At 48.2% G+C, this 16,532-nt stretch overlaps 5 protein-coding genes across 5 annotated transcripts; 2 read left to right on the forward strand and 3 right to left on the reverse strand.

Moving 5' to 3' along the window:
- Positions 1-29: 29 nt before the first annotated feature.
- Positions 30-4,108, reverse strand: LOC120898882 (choline transporter-like 1). The gene is made up of 6 exons (XM_040305334.1): positions 3,790-4,108; positions 2,206-3,286; positions 1,852-2,131; positions 1,602-1,764; positions 1,292-1,513; positions 30-1,222 (listed from the first exon to the last, which is right to left on the reverse strand). Exons 1-6 carry the CDS (start codon positions 3,895-3,897, stop codon positions 1,004-1,006), a joined length of 2,073 nt encoding a protein of 690 aa, XP_040161268.1. The 5' UTR covers positions 3,898-4,108; the 3' UTR covers positions 30-1,003.
- Positions 4,109-4,253: 145 nt separating this feature from the next.
- Positions 4,254-6,300, forward strand: LOC120898883. The gene is made up of 5 exons (XM_040305335.1): positions 4,254-4,511; positions 4,584-4,664; positions 4,746-4,931; positions 4,998-5,078; positions 5,159-6,300. Exons 2-5 carry the CDS (start codon positions 4,589-4,591, stop codon positions 5,662-5,664), a joined length of 849 nt encoding a protein of 282 aa, XP_040161269.1. The 5' UTR covers positions 4,254-4,511; positions 4,584-4,588; the 3' UTR covers positions 5,665-6,300.
- A 413-nt stretch (positions 6,301-6,713) lies between these two features.
- LOC120898884 (type 1 phosphatidylinositol 4,5-bisphosphate 4-phosphatase) lies at positions 6,714-12,630 on the forward strand. The gene is made up of 5 exons (XM_040305336.1): positions 6,714-7,722; positions 8,904-9,070; positions 9,874-10,083; positions 10,173-10,337; positions 10,423-12,630. Exons 1-5 carry the CDS (start codon positions 7,644-7,646, stop codon positions 10,552-10,554), a joined length of 753 nt encoding a protein of 250 aa, XP_040161270.1. The 5' UTR covers positions 6,714-7,643; the 3' UTR covers positions 10,555-12,630.
- An 8-nt stretch (positions 12,631-12,638) lies between these two features.
- LOC120898886 (tubulin polymerization-promoting protein homolog) lies at positions 12,639-13,539 on the reverse strand. Its single transcript, XM_040305338.1, has 2 exons — positions 13,200-13,539; positions 12,639-13,024 (listed from the first exon to the last, which is right to left on the reverse strand). Exons 1-2 carry the CDS (start codon positions 13,418-13,420, stop codon positions 12,898-12,900), a joined length of 348 nt encoding a protein of 115 aa, XP_040161272.1. The 5' UTR covers positions 13,421-13,539; the 3' UTR covers positions 12,639-12,897.
- A 721-nt stretch (positions 13,540-14,260) lies between these two features.
- Positions 14,261-16,492, reverse strand: LOC120904276 (innexin inx4-like). Its single transcript, XM_040314162.1, has 3 exons — positions 15,888-16,492; positions 15,588-15,779; positions 14,261-15,515 (listed from the first exon to the last, which is right to left on the reverse strand). The coding sequence occupies exons 1-3, from the start codon at positions 16,135-16,137 to the stop codon at positions 14,797-14,799; spliced, it is 1,161 nt and encodes a 386-aa protein (XP_040170096.1). The 5' UTR covers positions 16,138-16,492; the 3' UTR covers positions 14,261-14,796.
- Between the last annotated feature and the right edge of the window lie 40 nt (positions 16,493-16,532).

A 16,532-nucleotide genomic window follows, 5' to 3' on the forward strand; every position in this document is an offset into this window, starting at 1 on the left:
TGGGTGCCCTCTCTCACCCACAAGTCGTGTTTCGTTTCACATTATTCGGCTGGTGCGCAACTTTATTTGTAGTTCAATAGTTAAATAGCACAAATTGTAGCAAATATTTTGAGTAGAAATTCTCGCACAATCCCTCGCTTCCTATTTGTCCTCTACTTTTTCTGCTCTGGCTAGACGTTGTGGTACGCTCATTGTTACAAAGGACGGCGCCAAGAGCAAAAACGGCCCTTACAAAACTTCTATTGTATATAAGAAAAAAAAACATTCAACAGGCGATATTTATATATATCGTTTGCAATAAGCACAACTTTGTAAATATAGATTCGCAACATCTTCAAACAGTTTCAAATGCCCCGGCGGCAGCGTTCATGTCTTGTGCATTTTTTTCCATTGCGCCACACTTAATATCGGAAGCACGCCGTACATCTTTTCAAAGAAGAACATATTATTATTGAGTAAATTGTTGCATTATTTGTTTTGTTTCTTTTGTTTCGTTTCATTGTTCTTTGTATTTGAGCGCTAGAATCGTGCATCAGTGATCGTGATAGTCAGTAGTGTAAATGCTTTGTTTTCATTCCATTCCGGATCGGTGATCGGGTTGTTTCCGTTTGGCGAAATTATTACAACGACGGTTAAGATAGTAATTTAAGTAAATGGTTACGACGACCGAACGTGAGCAATTAACCGGGTGTGCATGGCCGAAATAATTATACTATTTAAGTGGATGAGATTTATCGTTGGGGCGTTCAAAACTTCTCCATTCCACCCGCGGGCGATTGTGAGATACAAATACAAATAGCCTTAATGGCCGGCACGCCAATGTAGATAAATATCGATGTAGCGGAAGATGTAAATATGTAAAAGGGAAGTTTTACCCTTAACTTTTTAAATACACTTTATAGTTAATATTAAAAAAAATAATGAAAAACCTTACTCTCTACTTGCTTCATGCACTTCCGCAAACCTTTGTCGCGGTGGCGTACTACTTGGTGATGCATGATCCTTAAGCCTTACTGTTTTCCATCTCCGCCTGCAGGAATTGGGCGGAGAATGGTTGCTTCGTGATCGGGGTAAGCTGCACCTCCTGCATCGGTGCCTCAACTGCGTCCTCTTCCGGCGCTTCGCCCAGCAGTCGTGCCAGATTGCTTTCCTTCCAGCGGCCGCTGTTACCGTTGATGGTGCGATCCTCGCACACGCACAGGAACAGTGTGTCAACCACCATCTGGAGGAGAGAATGAATGGGAGAATTAAGCGCTTATCTTCAAATAAAATTGTCCCATTATCCCCATACCTCGTACAGTGACAGTATAATGTGAGCGATGAAGAACGCAAACACGGTTATAATGATCACCGGCGCCATGTAGAAGTGCAGATCGGGATTGTCGCGCAGCAGCAGGATGCTAATCAGCCCACAGATCGATGCCACCGCCAGCTTGCCAAGGAATAGGACAAAATCACCAATACCATTGATGGTGGCGACCTGCAGTGCGTTTGTGACGAGTGCATTCCAAGCCTGGGAAATGGGGAGCCGTAAAAGCAAATAAGAAGATCAATCAAAAAGCCATTCGTTGCCACCCTATGGTCGAGCGAGCCGCACGTACAATCTTTGCAGCGGGACAGAAGTTAACACCCTCGATCGCGATCACGGTGTACGCGTTGTGGTTGAGGTAGCGGATGAACTTCTCCAGCAGCCAGAAGCTACAGATGCAGCACCGCAAACAGCAACTAGCACATTCCGATCCTTCCTGCTGGTGACGCTTCAATCTGCAAGCGAATAATGGGTGGAATGGAAATTAATTTTAAAAACCTCCCTTTTTGCTGTTGAATGTTAGGTTGTTTTTTTTTACTCACTTCGCGTAGAGGTAGGTAAGGATGAGGCGGGGGATTTTGAAGATCGTAATAATGAGCGAACCCTTCGCAACGGACCCAAGATGGTACTTAACGAGCTTGGCAATCGCGAGCAGGACGGGCGAATCGGTGGGCTTGCGGAAGTACCAGAACGCGACGGCACCTGCAATGGCTAGCTGCTGGCAGGCGAAGATAAACTCACTCGTCCAGATCAGCCCAATGATGTAGATCCACAGCATGTGTCGCAGCACGTTCACGTCGTGATATTCTACCAATTTGAATGCTGTTTTGTGGGGGGAATGTATAAATTTAATTGCATCTCGAGCGACCACGTTTCCTTCCACTGCAGTTACTTACACTTGAAGCTGGTATCATTCTTCCCCGCCAGCTCCGGCTTCAGCTTCGGATCGTTCGCAATCGAAGCACTGTCCTCGAGCTGGGCCAACGGAAGCAACGGCTTCACGCCGGGATAGTTGGCGGTGGCCAAGCATACGACCACCACCACCCAGAAGGCCAGAAAGATCGACAGTGCGAGAAAGGCGAGCAGCGGCGGTCCGGCCAGCCCCGGCAGCTGCAGCATACACTTGCCCGCCTCCTCGAACAGGGCCGCCAGGCCGGTCAGCTTCTCGCGCAGATAGTAGATGACGACGAGCAGTATGATCATGATGCAGGTGGCAGCGATCGCGAGCACGTAGATCGTGGCCTCGTTCCGCACCAGCTCCTCCAGGTAGGACAGCTGCTGGTCGGTGTCGAGCGTATGCTTGGCCCTGTAGTAGCTCCACCACAGCACGCCCGTAATGCCGACGCTGGCCACCACCACGATGATGCAGATCAGCCACGACACGATCGTCGCGAGCCAGTGCAGCAGCGCAATCATCACGATCGAGAACACCAGGCTCAGCGCACAGATCAGCACGATCGTGGGCCACGCCTTGTACAGATCGCTAAACACCTGCTGCGTCGCCTCCCAGGAGTTAATCAGGGCGTACATCTTCTTCACCTGCTGCAGCGGCGCGTTCACGCCGGTCGGGATGCAGCGGTGCAGTACCGGCGCCGACTGGTACACCGGGAACGGTGGGCACGGCCCATTGAAGTCGAAGTACTTGGCCCCCTGGTTCGCTTCCTGCGTTTGCAGCATGCTCATGTTAAAGTCGTACCGGCAGAGCTTCGTCTTGCGGTCCTCGTAGTAGCGGTACAGTTCGGCCGCGTTCAGCAGCTCGCGCTGGGGACATTCCTTCACGCAGATCTTGAGCGTGTGGCGCAGCTCCTTGATGTCGAGGAAGAACAGGTACGGTTTGTCTTCCGTGTTCATGCCGGACAGGGGAAAGTTGGAGAACTTGTCGTTGCTGCGCACACCGCACGTGTTGCCGAACGAATCGTACCCATTGATGATGCGTAGCGGATTGCCGTAGATGAAGGAAAACACTGCAATGACGATCTGGGGGAAGCGAGTGAAGGGAAGAAAGGAAAACATCAGTTAGTTAGTGTGTCAGCATTCGAAGGGGTCGTAACACAGGTGGTGGTGGTGGTGGATCATTAAATTTGACCTTGAAGAGTGAGCGTGGGGTGTGGGGTGTGTTTTCCCCCTTTTATTTTGAAACAAATACAAACGACACTCCTTCCGCGAGGAAGTTATTGTCAGGGTCAGGGTGCGATGGAAAAACCATATGTTGCATGTGCCAGGTAATGGAAATTAAAACAAGAAGGGGACAACACCCCAAAACGATTGCATGCCACGGCTTGCTTGGGGGAGCAATCGTGTCAATACACTGTAATTAACTGCACGCACGCGCTTCGATGCAAACTTCGGTTAATAATAGATACAAAGGATTCTTGCTGGCTTATAAAGGAGATGATACCCGGGGCACATTTTCCGATGGGTGCTAGATGTGCCCATTTCTTCCCCCCCCCCCCCCCCTCCCAACACACACTTTTACGTACCAATGCAATCCAGAAGACAACGTACAGAACAAGCCAAAAGATGTCGGTGGGCGATCGCACCGTCACTGGCTGCACTTGCTGGTCGGGCTTGCTCTCGAAGCAACCCATATCGTGGCAGAATCACTCTCGTGCTGGGGTGTCGTCCGGACAGCGTCCAACTACTGTTTCACTTCGCTTACAGGGGCGGGCGTTGGTGCTAATTGCTTCCTTCCCCGTTTCGTTCAAAACATTCCACCAAGATGACGCGATCCCGGCACCAAAGCTGTTGTTATTGCTGCTGTTGGCGTCGCTTCTTCACCCAGCAGCTGTCAAAGTCGTGCTTTGTCGTTGTTTGTTCGAGTTTTTTTTTGTTGCTCATCGTTCGTCGAGCTTGATGAAGAGAACGAACCACTGTGCAGCTTGATGTAGAGTTCGCTGTCTCCCTTCCGCTTGCAGGATAGAGCGAGTGAGTGTGCGTAACTGTCAAGCGCGGGATCGGCGAAATGTACACAAACAAAACCATTCGCATCCACAGCGCGCAATGTGCAGTGTCCCCACGGGTTGGTAGGGTTTTAGCCGAATTGATCTATTAAGTTTGCACTCTTGAAGGATACGTACGATTGCTGATGTTACCATGAGCACCACAAAACCGACACCGACAAGGCAAAAGAAGAAAAAGCCGCCTGCCAATGGTGAACCGGCAGCTCGCAGTGTAAAGAAGGTTTCGGCGTCGGAGCTGCAATGTGCGTATTACACCGTGTCATCGATTTCAAACCGTTTAATCTTTACAACTCGTTCACAAACTTTCCTTACAGAGTTAATGGCTACGCAGGGACAGCCAGGCAAGCCGGGCAAAGTGATTGGCGTAACCAAGGTTCCTCACGGTACGGTTTCAGGTCAGTACAATTGAACAGGCACTTCAAGCTTGCCAGACTGGGCCGAGCCTATCTCAACATCTTTGGGCCTTTTCTTCTCAGACACCAGCGCACCGACGGTAGCGATAAAAGATGAGCCCAATTGGGAACATAACCCACTATCGGAGGAAGAGGCGGGTATAGTTAGCTCTTTTTCCGATTCCACGGATGTAACCGACGATTTTTCCGAACTGGTCGTAAACCCAGGCACGTCTGTCAAAACGATGGAAGACTTTGAGGACATCATTGGTCGGTGTTGTTGGTAGCGCTGGCAATGTTCGGTATCCGAATTAATGTACATTTGATATGTTGCAGAATACGGCGTTTGCAGAGGCGAGATCGACGATGACACTCCGATCGTTACCACCAGGCGAGAGTTGCGAGAGATTATAAAAGGTTAGCATATTGGCCAGTCGATGCTAAAAGGTGGACAGGCACGGTAACACGCAGTTGGCATTTGTATGCTCTATTTACAGACGCTTTTCAGACCCACTTGCGTTCGATAAATATCCGGTTGGCCAGCATCGAGGGTTCGATCGGTTTGCTGTTGAATAGTGTCGCTGTTCCTAACGACGGCGAGGTGGAGGACTATACACCGATGCTGAACTCGTTCGAATTTAAAACAATCGACAACAGCGAGGATCTGGAGCTGTTGAACGAGCGTTTGGAAACGGATGAAGAGTACGCCAAGAATCTGCTCCAGTGGCTGCAAGCGCGGCTATGCACGAATGAGAGCAAAAAACGCATGTCCAGAGCGCTGAGTGCTATGTTTACCCTGGAGTTTCTCTGTACCGTTACCTGGACCGGCAAGGGGAAGCAGGCCAAACTAGCGATGTCACGGTACAAGGCGGTGGTTCAACTGTTTAAAACAATAGGCACCACCCGCCACTGTACGATTGACGACCGAGCGGTGGCAGATTTTTTCATTGTTAAGCTACGCTACACAGGGTTAAATTTAAAACGACGAAAAGATAAAAAATAGCAGGAAGAGTTTGTTTTGCATTTGTAACATTAGGAGAGTAAGGCATCGTTTTAAGCTAGGCTAAATGTATTGAACAGAGTGACCGATAAGTGTAAAAAGGCACAGTACACATCTGTTTCGATCGGCAGTGTATGGTTTTACTTAACACAGTTATCCCAACGCTTACAACAGTTTTCAACATTTTCATGAGTTACTGGCCTAAGTAATTTGAGGTTGTAAAGTTTAGGAGATTTATATTTTCTTTCTTTCGAATATGTTTACCGTTTGTTTGTTAGGTGTCTGCTAGAACCTGTTTTATGTATTACAAAACAAACATGACATTCAGATTCAGTAGGATGTTCAATGGAAAGGGTCCTTTTTAGTCATTTGTGAGTTCCATTCATAACTCTGGGGTCTGATCTCTACGTGCTTCAATGTCAATATCCTTTGTACGGTGATTATACACAATTCGTTAATGATAGTTGCGGCACTGTTTGATGATTAAACTGTGCAATTCTCTGTTCAATTAAACTGATGATTTCATTCGAACTCGTACAACATCGTCCGACGCGTTCTAGTGCTAGCTGCCATGAACGTTTGGGCAACAGTTTTGAAATACTAATTTAATTAAATAATGACGAGGTTTACGCAATGGGAGTATGATTTCTTGTGTTTTTCTAACAAAAATTAATATATTTTTGAAATTTAGAACAGTTCTGGGACCGGCCCAATGAAGAGAGTCGACAGATCAGCGATGGTATAATTCGTTGCCGATGCTTCCAACTTTTCCCATCACCAATTCAATGTTACCAAAACACCCTCTCCCAAATGGTTCATAACTTTTAACAACTTTTTACCGCCCCATTTAAATGCGAAAAGAAAAACAAATCCAAAACATCAACAAACAGCGCCATCTAGTGCAAACGTTGCGTACTGAAAGCAGACAGCTGTTGTCAGGACGGTTTGCTACTTGGGGAGGGGTAGCGATGAAGCCATATTCGTAGGCTATTCCAAACGAATCGGACCAGCCCGGCCGATCGTTCGCCGTTTTTTATGCATGCACTCTTGCGCCCGAGCTGTCAAACGCAGCCGATGGTGTAACTTTCTAGCGACACCCCGTCCGCTGCATCACTCTGTGCAATATTTACCATTCATTGTTCGTCCGTCGGTCAGCTATTGCGCCTCCCAACTAGGCAAGGTGATACGCTGCCGTTAGCACTGTACACTCTACGCTACAACTGCGGGTCGGTGGAAATCAGTGGCAAAGGGTTCGGTGGAGCAAAGCAAAGGAACGAAGAAAAAAGTCACGACAAGAACGCCGAGTTCCTGCTCCGAGTAGCTGCTCACCGAGAGGGCGTGTGAAGCGTGGTAGTACGATGGTGTGGAAGCAATAGAAATTCGTTCGATGCGTACGGAAAGGGCAAAATCATCGCAAATGTCAAAGTGAGGCGAAAGCGAATCGCATTTTTTTGCCTCCCCGCACATCCCTGCACGATTTGTACACAGATTTGTCGAGTGAATTGTGGCAAACGCGAGGCAAACGGCACCGCAGATTAGATTAGAGCGAATCCGATTCCCCCCGCTGGGTGTGAAGGAAATTTTCTAGCGTTGTTTCTAAACCGTTCTGCCTGTCGTGTGTGTGTGTGCGGTGTGGTGCTTTGTAAGGAGGTGCCTGTTTGAGAAATTCTCTTTGTTTCTGTCCTTGCCTACTGTTTGCCTGCCTGCTGCTTGCACGTACGAAACGCAAGCAAACGAGTGTGCGACGAGAGAGGGCAGTCAGCGGTGGTGGTGGTGGTGGCCACGACAGTGTGTGCAAGCGGGTGCCAGTAAATTAGTGGCGAACGAGAGGGGGAGTGTGTGTGTGAAAGGAGAGAGAGAAAGAGAGAGTGAGAGAGCGGGGCAGGGATTGCACCAACACACCGAGCAGCGGTCGCAAGTGCAATTTTTTCTTCGTGTGTGCGCAACACTCAACGCTCGCGTACACAATCCGGAAGTTCGCGATGGATGGTGAATCGGAAAAACAGCCGCTCCTGAAGCAAGCGGCACAGCAACAGTCGCAGGAATCAGGATCAGTGCAGCGTAAGTAGCAGCAGGGTGGGTGGGTTGTGTGAACGGGCTCGCGCACACTTCCGGACCCGTGAAATCGAATTTGCGGTCGATCGGGGTTCGGCGGGTTCTCTATCCGGGCGTGTTCCCCCAAAAACCGAAGGCCGTTCTTTTTTCTCGGGAATCTAGAACAAACGCTTCAATTATGAGTAATGGAACGTGGTGCGTGATGGCCCCTTATCAAATGTTAGTAAAATACTTGCGTGAAAACTTAATCTCTCTCCGTTGAATTTACCGTAGGCCGTTGTAGCTGCTAAACCATCGAAAAAGCGTTCTAGCGAGAAGCGGAGGATGGTTTGTCATTTCTATTACATTTTTTCTGTCTCTCCCCCGACCGTGTTTTCTGTTCCCCTACATCTAGAGCGCTGCGGGTTATGCGATGAGTCAGCCCTCCGTTGTGTGTTGTCTCTTTCGGGCCAGCGCTGCAAGGTATACAGCTCTCTCGTTGCTGTTCCGTTTGTGTGGACAGGAGACAGGAGGTAGGAGGCAGAAGGCAAGGAGACCGCGCTAGGGCTTGACGAATGAAAATCACCGGTCAAATTAGCTTACAGAAGGAAACTGTGGGCTTGTTTTGCTGGATGGTTGCGGGGAACAAAAACATGAGTCAGGGAGGAAGGGGGGGGGGGTCGAGTGTAGGCAGCGGTTTGTTTCTTTTGTTTTTATACACCAGTGCCTTCCGCTGCTCCTTATCAGCTGCTCGTTGGTGGTGGGAGAGAGCTCTGTGCCTACTGCGAACCGAAAACGATTGTGGCATTGCCGCGTCTCCTCGTGCCCCCCATCATTGGACGCGTGCAGATAGCAGTAGGCCCCGGGGACGACGGACCTTCCAGCCGTTGACTGGTGGTGATGTGGTGAAACAGTCAACTCTGCCATGCAAACATTCTCCGATCGACCCTCATCCTTTGCCTCCCCTTGGGAATGGGAACATTATCGCCATCTCACGTACGATTACTTCATCCTCTAATATAATCGTTTTAACAAAACATTTATTGCATCAATGACCTACGGCAATTTATCGGTAAAGAATGTGTCAGAAACAATCCTTCCTTCAAGTTCCTTATGAGTAAACAACTGAACGTTTTGTTGCTTGCCCCTATTTCAATTAGCACTATTTAACCATTTGCTTTCCATCTTTTCCGGTTTTCCATTTGCAGCGGTCGTGAATGCATCCCCGATCGGGCCGGACGAGGTACCGCCGTCGTATCAGCAGGAGCAACAGAATAGTATTATCGTGACGTGCCGCGTGTGCCAGGCACTGATCGACATCTCCTGGAAGAAGGAACAGCACGTCGTCAAGTGTCTGCAGTGCAACGAAGCGACGGTACGTAGAGGACCTTTAGGAGGGGTGAGGGCTGAGGAAGCTGGAATGCTGTGCAAGTAAGCTGTGCATGTCTGCCGCCGCTGCCGCCTGACCGCAGCTGCTCAATTTACTTGCATGTGCAGTTTTTGCTTTTCTGTCCTGCTGGCCCACCACTGCACACTGCAAGATCTTTAGCCGCAGACCCAAACACCGAAACGCCTCTGTGTGTGAAGCCTTTTTTTACTGGTCAAAACAGCACCACACACCGGTCTGGACGATATTTGTTTTGTTTCACCCGGAATCCCAACTCCCCACACTGTGTCTGTCCCCTGTGCGGCTGCTGGCTGGCTTTGGTACAATGAAACATGATCCACTTAATCCACCCAGGCCCAGTGTGTTTGCTGGAACTGTTCCTGTTCCTTCGCTGGGTATATGATATACTAACACACACGCTGCTGCGCTGCAAGTATGTTTGATGATGGCGGTGAGGATGGAAAACGAGATAGCTTTTGACGCTTGTGGACACGTTCCCGGGCGGCTTCACGGGACGGGTGTTTCTGTTTAATGTAGGCTTTCCTGTGGTTCCGTGGTTCTCTCGGTGTGTGTGTGCAGCTGGATTGGACATTTCGAGCTATACACAGGCGCTAACCTTTGCCAGATGCATGTCTAAGAAAAACCTTAGAAGTTAAGTTGCTAAGCTTGAAATTGAGCCCAATTTTCAGTACCATAGTAAAGCAGGGGATACCCCATTACCACCCATCGGCCACCCCTATTTTGATTGCTACAATTTTCACCTTTTCCCTCCCCCCTATCTCTTCTTCTAGCCCATTCGAAATGCACCGGCCGGCAAGAAGTACGTACGATGCCCGTGCAACTGTCTGCTGATTTGCAAGAGCTCTTCCCAGCGGGTGGCCTGCCCGCGGCCCAACTGCAAACGCATCATCAATCTGGCCCCGAGCCCGGTCACGCCGCCGCTGCTCCCAATGCCCGGGATGTGCCGCGTTACCTGCGGCCACTGTCACGACACGTTCTTGGTACGGCCGCCGTCCAGCGATATTGTCCAGCGTTGCTCTTGCCTTGCCGCTTTTACTAACCGCTCTTACTTTCTCCCATTTTAAAACAGTTTGATACGCTGAAGAACAATCTGGCGAGATGCCCGCACTGTCGCAAGGTCTCGTCGGTCGGGGCCGACTTTTGCCGCAAGCGACGCAATCTACACTTCCTTGGTGGAATTATATTTTTGGCAATCGGTATCGGCGTTACATTCGCCACCTACACCTACGTGAGGGTAAGTTTCTCCGTCGGTCCGTCCTTCCTTTCACGCGTGCTCTTCCACACTAACCACCCTCTCTCCACTGTGCACTTCTTTGCAGGATTACGGTGGCATATTTGTGGCGTACATCAGCCTTTATCTCATCTCCGTGCTGCTCTTTGCGAAGGCGCTCTACTACTGCTCGCTCAAGATTAGCAACATTGATGGGCCGTTTACGACGGTCACTTCTTAAAACAGACTACCGTAAAGTGCAACACATTCCTAACATGAGCAAGCAGCAAGCGCCGACGGCGGCGGCGGCGTCTTTTGCTGCGCAGCCCGTGCCTGTGCGCGTGTGCGTTTCGCTATAGAGTCGATGGATGCGCATTAGCATTAGCACGGTGTGATAAAAGCGGTAGATAACAATACAAAATAGTGGTGTGTGTGCGTGTGTGTGAAGAAACAGTTTGGAAGTGCAGCTCCACTGGAGGAATGAGTGCAGGAAGAGATTAGGCACCAAATGGAAGGAAACAAAACCCGTCGCGCATGCGCAGATCGGACCAAAATTTACAGTTTGCGAGCAAACTAGAAGAGATTAGTAAAGGAGGCACAGCAGGCTAAAAAGACCGATCAAATATGCAGCACAGTTGCAAATAGAAGGGGAAAAAGATTAATCAAAATTACGTAGAACATTTGGTGGAACCCCGGGTTTCTGCCCACCCTCCGGGGTCCAGGTTAACTATTTAGATTGATAGCGAAAAAAGTGCACGAAAGTAGCGTATATGGCTACGCTTTTTCAAATCCAATTGTGCGTGCTTTTGAGTTGATTTTTTTTGTAATCAGGTTAGAATCATACCTTTTTTGGTGGTGTGCGTGTGTGGTGGACAATTTCCCATCACTTTCCTGTTGGTTTTTGTGTAGCAATTTTTCCAGTTTTGAGAGAATATCCTTTCAATTAACGATGCCGCTGGCTTGCAATATTGTTTACTGTCCTTTGATTATGTGTTGTTCGTGTTTTTCTTCATTTCTTTTTTAAATAACGTTTATACAGTCTTGAATTATTATTTTTACCGCACTTAGCCATGTATATTATGAGTTTAATATGATTGTATAAAACAAGAGTTTGCTAGAGAAGATGAAAAAAAAGAAAAAAAAAAGAAACAGAAACATAAGAAGGAGGCATGTGAATGTGAGAAAAGTAAGCTAAAAAACACACACATTAACATTAACACAACATAACTGATATTCGAGCGGAGATGGGGCAGGTTTAAGCAGAATTAACAAAACCACACGGTAATTGTGAAACATTGGATGTGGCCATGAGATGTGATGAGGCTTGTTTGATGTGCTCAGGAAGGCAGGAATGATGCCGGATTGGGCAATCCCTGTCATGAATGGGGGGAAGGGTATTTAAATGTTTTAGGTAAAAAGCGTATCAAAAGAAACAAAAGTTAGCCTGTTTTCAGTTACAACAACAGGGATAGCCGGCACGAGAGAGAGAGGAACACATTTATTCATCCATATTATACATATGAAACATAAATTCATACCCTTCACATTTCATACACGTGCATTCACGTGCTAGGGGCCGGGGAAGATGCTCTAACTGCTAGTGCTAGTGTCATAAGCGTGTACCGGTTTGGGAGCGGGGAAACGAGCTCTGGCTGAAGATAAGGAACTGATGCTGCAATCTGCATTAAATACGAATTGTTTCGGGTTTTCGAGAGCCGCCTAGATATACACACACAACACACACATAAACACACACCGTGGTTATTAGCAAATGTTTTACTAAATATTGAACATAATTAAGTTACGTATCGAACACGAATGCTGTAAATTGTCGTGTGCCCTTCTCCTATCTTCGGAAATGTTGCTCCCCCCTCCCCCTTCCTCTAAACCAATGTTAATCTACTTGAGAAATGTAAGCTATAGTCAGCCGAGTACCGCCCTCGTTCTAATAATTGCAATATTTGTTGTGCAACTTTGCAAAAACCCCTGGCGCTGATAAAAAAAAAACTCCGATGCAAACAATTCAGGAAGTAGCAGCGGCAGCAGCAGGATCAGGATCAGGGTTGGTGTTGTTGTGTGAGCTTGTGTGCGATATTAAATGGTACCAAACGAACGCCGGTAACGGTGTCAATGATGTATTGCGGATGCAGAATGCTCTGTCCCCCCTCTCCCAGACGGGGTAGTAGATGCGATCCTTGACCGTAGGAACGAGCGAACGAACACGATCGAGCAAATGATGGCGAGACTTGGGACTGACAGGGAGGAGGGCAAGACACTCGAACCGATAATAAAGTAATATAAAATACGCTTTCCACAATTTCTCACTAGTAGGTGACGAGCTCTGGCCGAGAGCTGTATAATGCATGAAGCAGAAATAAAGGCAATTTAGATACAATAACCGATCGGATGGCTTTGGAACTCCACTCCATTTAAGAATGAAAGGAAGAATGCTTACACATTCTGGTAACTTGTGGTGCAAACTGGTAATCCGCTAGCCTACTACAGACAGGCCACATTCCTGCGTACTTTCACGATCGTCCAGGATGCTGCTCAGGTACGACATTAGCGTGTGCGTTCCAAACTGTCAGGAAGTGATACCGGGCGGCCCACAGTTGGTTAACTTTTCCTTCACCTCCTCCACACTGATCTGCTTTTCGTTGCAAAGCAGCGCCAGGAACTGCAGGTACTCGTCGTAGTCCAGGGTAGACTTTCTGTAAATGTGTGAAGGAAACAGGCAGTGAAAGTGAAGGTTGCAATTTTGCCCATCCCATCACACATATGGTGCCACGCAAAGTTCGATCTATGCTCCTCCAGCGATTGGGAAATGCTTGTAATCACGCGATGCATCCTGCCACAGCGTGTGCCACCACACATACATGACCTTACCTAAACTCGAAAAATATTAACCCCGTCTGGGTGAGGGTGAAATGTTTGGGCCCGATCAGGTTGGCCTGTTGCATCCAGTAGTCACTTTGCGATAGCAGGATGCGTTTTCCATCGCCTTGGAAGGAGTTCAGCGTCGGACGGTACTTGGCGAACAGCGTAAACATTGAGGACAGCGTTGGAGGTTTCACCTTGCTGGTGGTGGTTGGTGGATTGCTGGCCATCGGAATTTCGTTACTGCCGGGTAATTTAGATGCGAATAGGCCTAAATGGTATGTGTCGGTGCGCCGCGAGGGAAGCGTGTGAGCTGTGGCGCCGTTTGTTGGCAACGTAATAACAGCTAGCATTCGTTTGGTAGCAACAGTAGACGTTGCTAGGGGGGGGGGGGGGGGTTCGTGAAACATATGGCAACAGCTACTTAGGTAACTAGTTCTATGTTGTTGAGAAAGGGCAGAAATGCCGGATTGTATGCTCAACTGCATGCACTTCAAACCGTTCAATGTACTTTTGGCTAATTTGGGTATAGAATTATAGAGATTTTGATTCAACTAGTTCTTTTACTTATCGCATAATGAACGGACCAAAGGGAATTCTAACCGTTAAATCGATTCAAACATATTTCGCTAACGTCGATTTGTTATAAAAAAAAGATATTTGCTTTTTTTTTCTTCTGCTCTAGCGATCTCCCTTCCTCGCCTAGCTTGGATAGCAGTCGATCAAGCTCTCTTTCAACTTCCCTGACCCCTTCGTCCACGAGATGTAGTACAGCTATTCTCTAATAGATGGCGCCACTCACACACGAATCACTCGAGGAACGCGGGTTTTTTGAATGCATTTCCGTTGTGCGTTCTGCCGTGGGTTTTATTGATGAAAAGCTCCAAAGTAAAAGGAAGTAAGAAGCAGAAATCGTGCCGTCAATTACTTATGATTAGGGGAATTAGCTGAGAGAATAGATGCGCGCAGTCCCAGGGGACGCACGTGCGTTACTTTCCGTTACATTGTTGAATAAGCTTTCTAGCGTTCACCATAGCCTAGAGATCATCATTGACGTCACTTTGAAGAAATGTTAGATTAATGAATGCTTCTTTATTTTGCTCATAGCAATGTTCGACAACAGGCAGTGCTTAAATCAACCATGGACCGTTTGGTTGCGTATATATATATCTAATTCACAGACGCTTACATGTATTTCCCAAGGAGTGTCATATTCCTGCTGTTCCGCTTATTTATCAAGGCACTTACAAGGCTAAATACAATGAGATTCATCGCAAATGAGTTCTCTCTTATCGCAAATATTTCTGAATACGAACTTATTTGTCGTACGTAAAACGCAATATATAACAACAACTTAAGTTGGTAGGTAATAAACAATATGAAAAAATTAGGAAACTCACGATTTGGCACTGCACGCGGGGTGAGTGCATTTTGGGAGGAACACTCCGCCAGGAATGCAAACACTTGGAAGGAATCCGTTTCGCTGAACTCGGACTGGCGAAACCACTGCTTTCAGCTTTTCACATTTCGAATGTGCTTACGCGCAAATTGTCCAAGCGCCTGGTTTGCGCAAAATGCGGACATATCATAACTTCTCGCCGTCCTCTCATACGCCTTCCTCATCGTATCCTTCCGGATCGGTGTAAAAGTCAGGTTCACCGCCCTTCGGCATTCGGAACGTTTTGTGACCATTGTGTCCCTTCGCCTTCGACACACTCTGGACCAGCTCTCGACCGACAATCGGGTTCAGATTGCGACACAGCTGATAAAGCAAGAACCACTGTCCGACGCCCTGACCGTCCAGCGCACGTACGACGTACGACGTACGAATCGGGTACAGTGGAGCGGTAAGCAGCCAAAGGCGAAAGCTTTTGCTGCACAGCACCACTATCCAGAAGAGTAGATTCAGCATCGATATCACCAGCAGCCCCAGGAACCACAGCCAGATGAAGGCAAAGATCTTCTCGTTGACCACGTTCAACGGCAGCAGGCACAGTCCGTCCCGGTTTTGCTTCGAACCGCTCGGCCCGACGAAGTGGAAATCACACTTGGCAATTTTCGGAAACACCTGCGAGTTGTACCGGTTCCAGGAGGGAAAATCGAACGACAGCAGTGCCTTGACGGCGGGATGGTAGTTCGACCAGAAGCCGGAAAAGATCACGTTCACGAGAAAGATGTTCAGCAGCACGTTGCAGAAGTTGAGCAGCGTGCAGAAGCAATAACGCAGCAGGTACGTGCGGTGCAGGCGGGGGAAATCGGCCGACAAGTAGGAGATCAGCTGCTTCTTGCGTGTTTTCTCCCAGTGATCCGGAAGGATGGGTGTAGCTGACAGTGGAAAGAAATAGCTTAAATTTTGTCCTTGGACTGTTTGGATGACTCGAAACTTTGGATACTTACTCAAACCATCACACAGTGATTGCAGACGACCGGCCTCCCAGGCCTTCCACAGGAAGTTGGGCACCGAGAACATGCACGCCTGCAGCGCCAGTATGAACACGACCCACTGGTAGTATTTCTGGTAGGATCGCTCACTCTCCGGGATGTGTCCAATCTTGGCATTGATCTTCACCAAATCGGTGCTATCCAACACTGTAGAAAGAGCAAGGAAAGAAACGCAAGCACACGCAAAAACAATTACAGCAGGTAACCTAACATCCAGCGCACACACAAACGCCGGCGTGCCATGGAATACAGTACCGAAGTTCGGATCGCTGCTAATGTAGGTGCCCATGATCCAGCAGAATTCGTTCATCGTCGAAGAGGACACTGTGCCGGATCCGATCACGCAGTCGATCGGATTGCCAAAGTATTGGCGGGCGGATAGCAACAGTGACGCTAGCAGTAGCAGAAACACCGTCACACGACAATGAAGCCGCCATACGAGATCGGTCGAGTTGACCTGCTTGATCTGCAGAATGCTCTGCAACGGCCTGACAAACTCAAGCATCTTGATGCTGTATTTATTGTTGGGCTGCTTGTTATATGCGAATGTTACGGGGAAGCACTTGGAAATTCGGAACAAGCTACGCCGGTTCGCTTCAGTAGCACATGATGGGCGATTTTCTATGGATCGATCACTCCGGGTACTGTCCGGGTGGTATTCTCTGTTTCTTTGATCGGACAGAAGAACTTGAAAGAGCTCACGGCATGCTTGTCGGTGTAGTAGTTCAAATTAAAAATGGCGTCTCTCGATTATCCGGGGTGACGCGAGAACGAACAGGAACTGGTAGACAGAGAGAGCTAGAGGGATAATCAGCGAGATAATATTCCCGAGCCGTCGATAACGGTACGTAATTAAAAATTGTTAGCAAAACTTGTTCCGTTCTTCAAAAAGCAAAATTA

This window comes from Anopheles arabiensis, chromosome 2, assembly GCF_016920715.1.
Source record: "Anopheles arabiensis isolate DONGOLA chromosome 2, AaraD3, whole genome shotgun sequence".
NCBI classification, from domain to species: Eukaryota; Metazoa; Arthropoda; class Insecta; order Diptera; family Culicidae; genus Anopheles; species Anopheles arabiensis.

What these genes read in the sequence shown, in the direction of transcription:
- LOC120898882 (XM_040305334.1), bottom strand. Translation starts at nt 3,897, where the DNA reads ATGGGTTGCTTCGAGAGCAAGCCCGACCAGCAAGTGCAGCCAGTGACG. An exon ending in CTTACCTACCTCTACGCGAA is followed by an intron (nt 1,765 to 1,851) that starts GTGAGTAAAAAA and finishes ATTCGCTTGCAG; the next exon opens with ATTGAAGCGTCACCAGCAGG. An exon ending in TCTGTCCCGCTGCAAAGATT is followed by an intron (nt 1,514 to 1,601) that starts GTACGTGCGGCT and finishes CCCATTTCCCAG; the next exon opens with GCTTGGAATGCACTCGTCAC.
- LOC120898883 (XM_040305335.1), top strand. Translation starts at nt 4,589, where the DNA reads ATGGCTACGCAGGGACAGCCAGGCAAGCCGGGCAAAGTGATTGGCGTA. An exon ending in AGACTTTGAGGACATCATTG is followed by an intron (nt 4,932 to 4,997) that starts GTCGGTGTTGTT and finishes GATATGTTGCAG; the next exon opens with AATACGGCGTTTGCAGAGGC. An exon ending in GTTGCGAGAGATTATAAAAG is followed by an intron (nt 5,079 to 5,158) that starts GTTAGCATATTG and finishes CTCTATTTACAG; the next exon opens with ACGCTTTTCAGACCCACTTG.
- LOC120898884 (XM_040305336.1), top strand. Translation starts at nt 7,644, where the DNA reads ATGGATGGTGAATCGGAAAAACAGCCGCTCCTGAAGCAAGCGGCACAG. An exon ending in GGAATCAGGATCAGTGCAGC is followed by an intron (nt 7,723 to 8,903) that starts GTAAGTAGCAGC and finishes TTCCATTTGCAG; the next exon opens with CGGTCGTGAATGCATCCCCG. An exon ending in TGCAGTGCAACGAAGCGACG is followed by an intron (nt 9,071 to 9,873) that starts GTACGTAGAGGA and finishes CTCTTCTTCTAG; the next exon opens with CCCATTCGAAATGCACCGGC.
- LOC120898886 (XM_040305338.1), bottom strand. Translation starts at nt 13,420, where the DNA reads ATGGCCAGCAATCCACCAACCACCACCAGCAAGGTGAAACCTCCAACG. An exon ending in TTAATATTTTTCGAGTTTAG is followed by an intron (nt 13,025 to 13,199) that starts GTAAGGTCATGT and finishes ACACATTTACAG; the next exon opens with AAAGTCTACCCTGGACTACG.
- LOC120904276 (XM_040314162.1), bottom strand. Translation starts at nt 16,137, where the DNA reads ATGCTTGAGTTTGTCAGGCCGTTGCAGAGCATTCTGCAGATCAAGCAG. An exon ending in TAGCAGCGATCCGAACTTCG is followed by an intron (nt 15,780 to 15,887) that starts GTACTGTATTCC and finishes CTCTTTCTACAG; the next exon opens with TGTTGGATAGCACCGATTTG. An exon ending in ATCACTGTGTGATGGTTTGA is followed by an intron (nt 15,516 to 15,587) that starts GTAAGTATCCAA and finishes TTCCACTGTCAG; the next exon opens with CTACACCCATCCTTCCGGAT.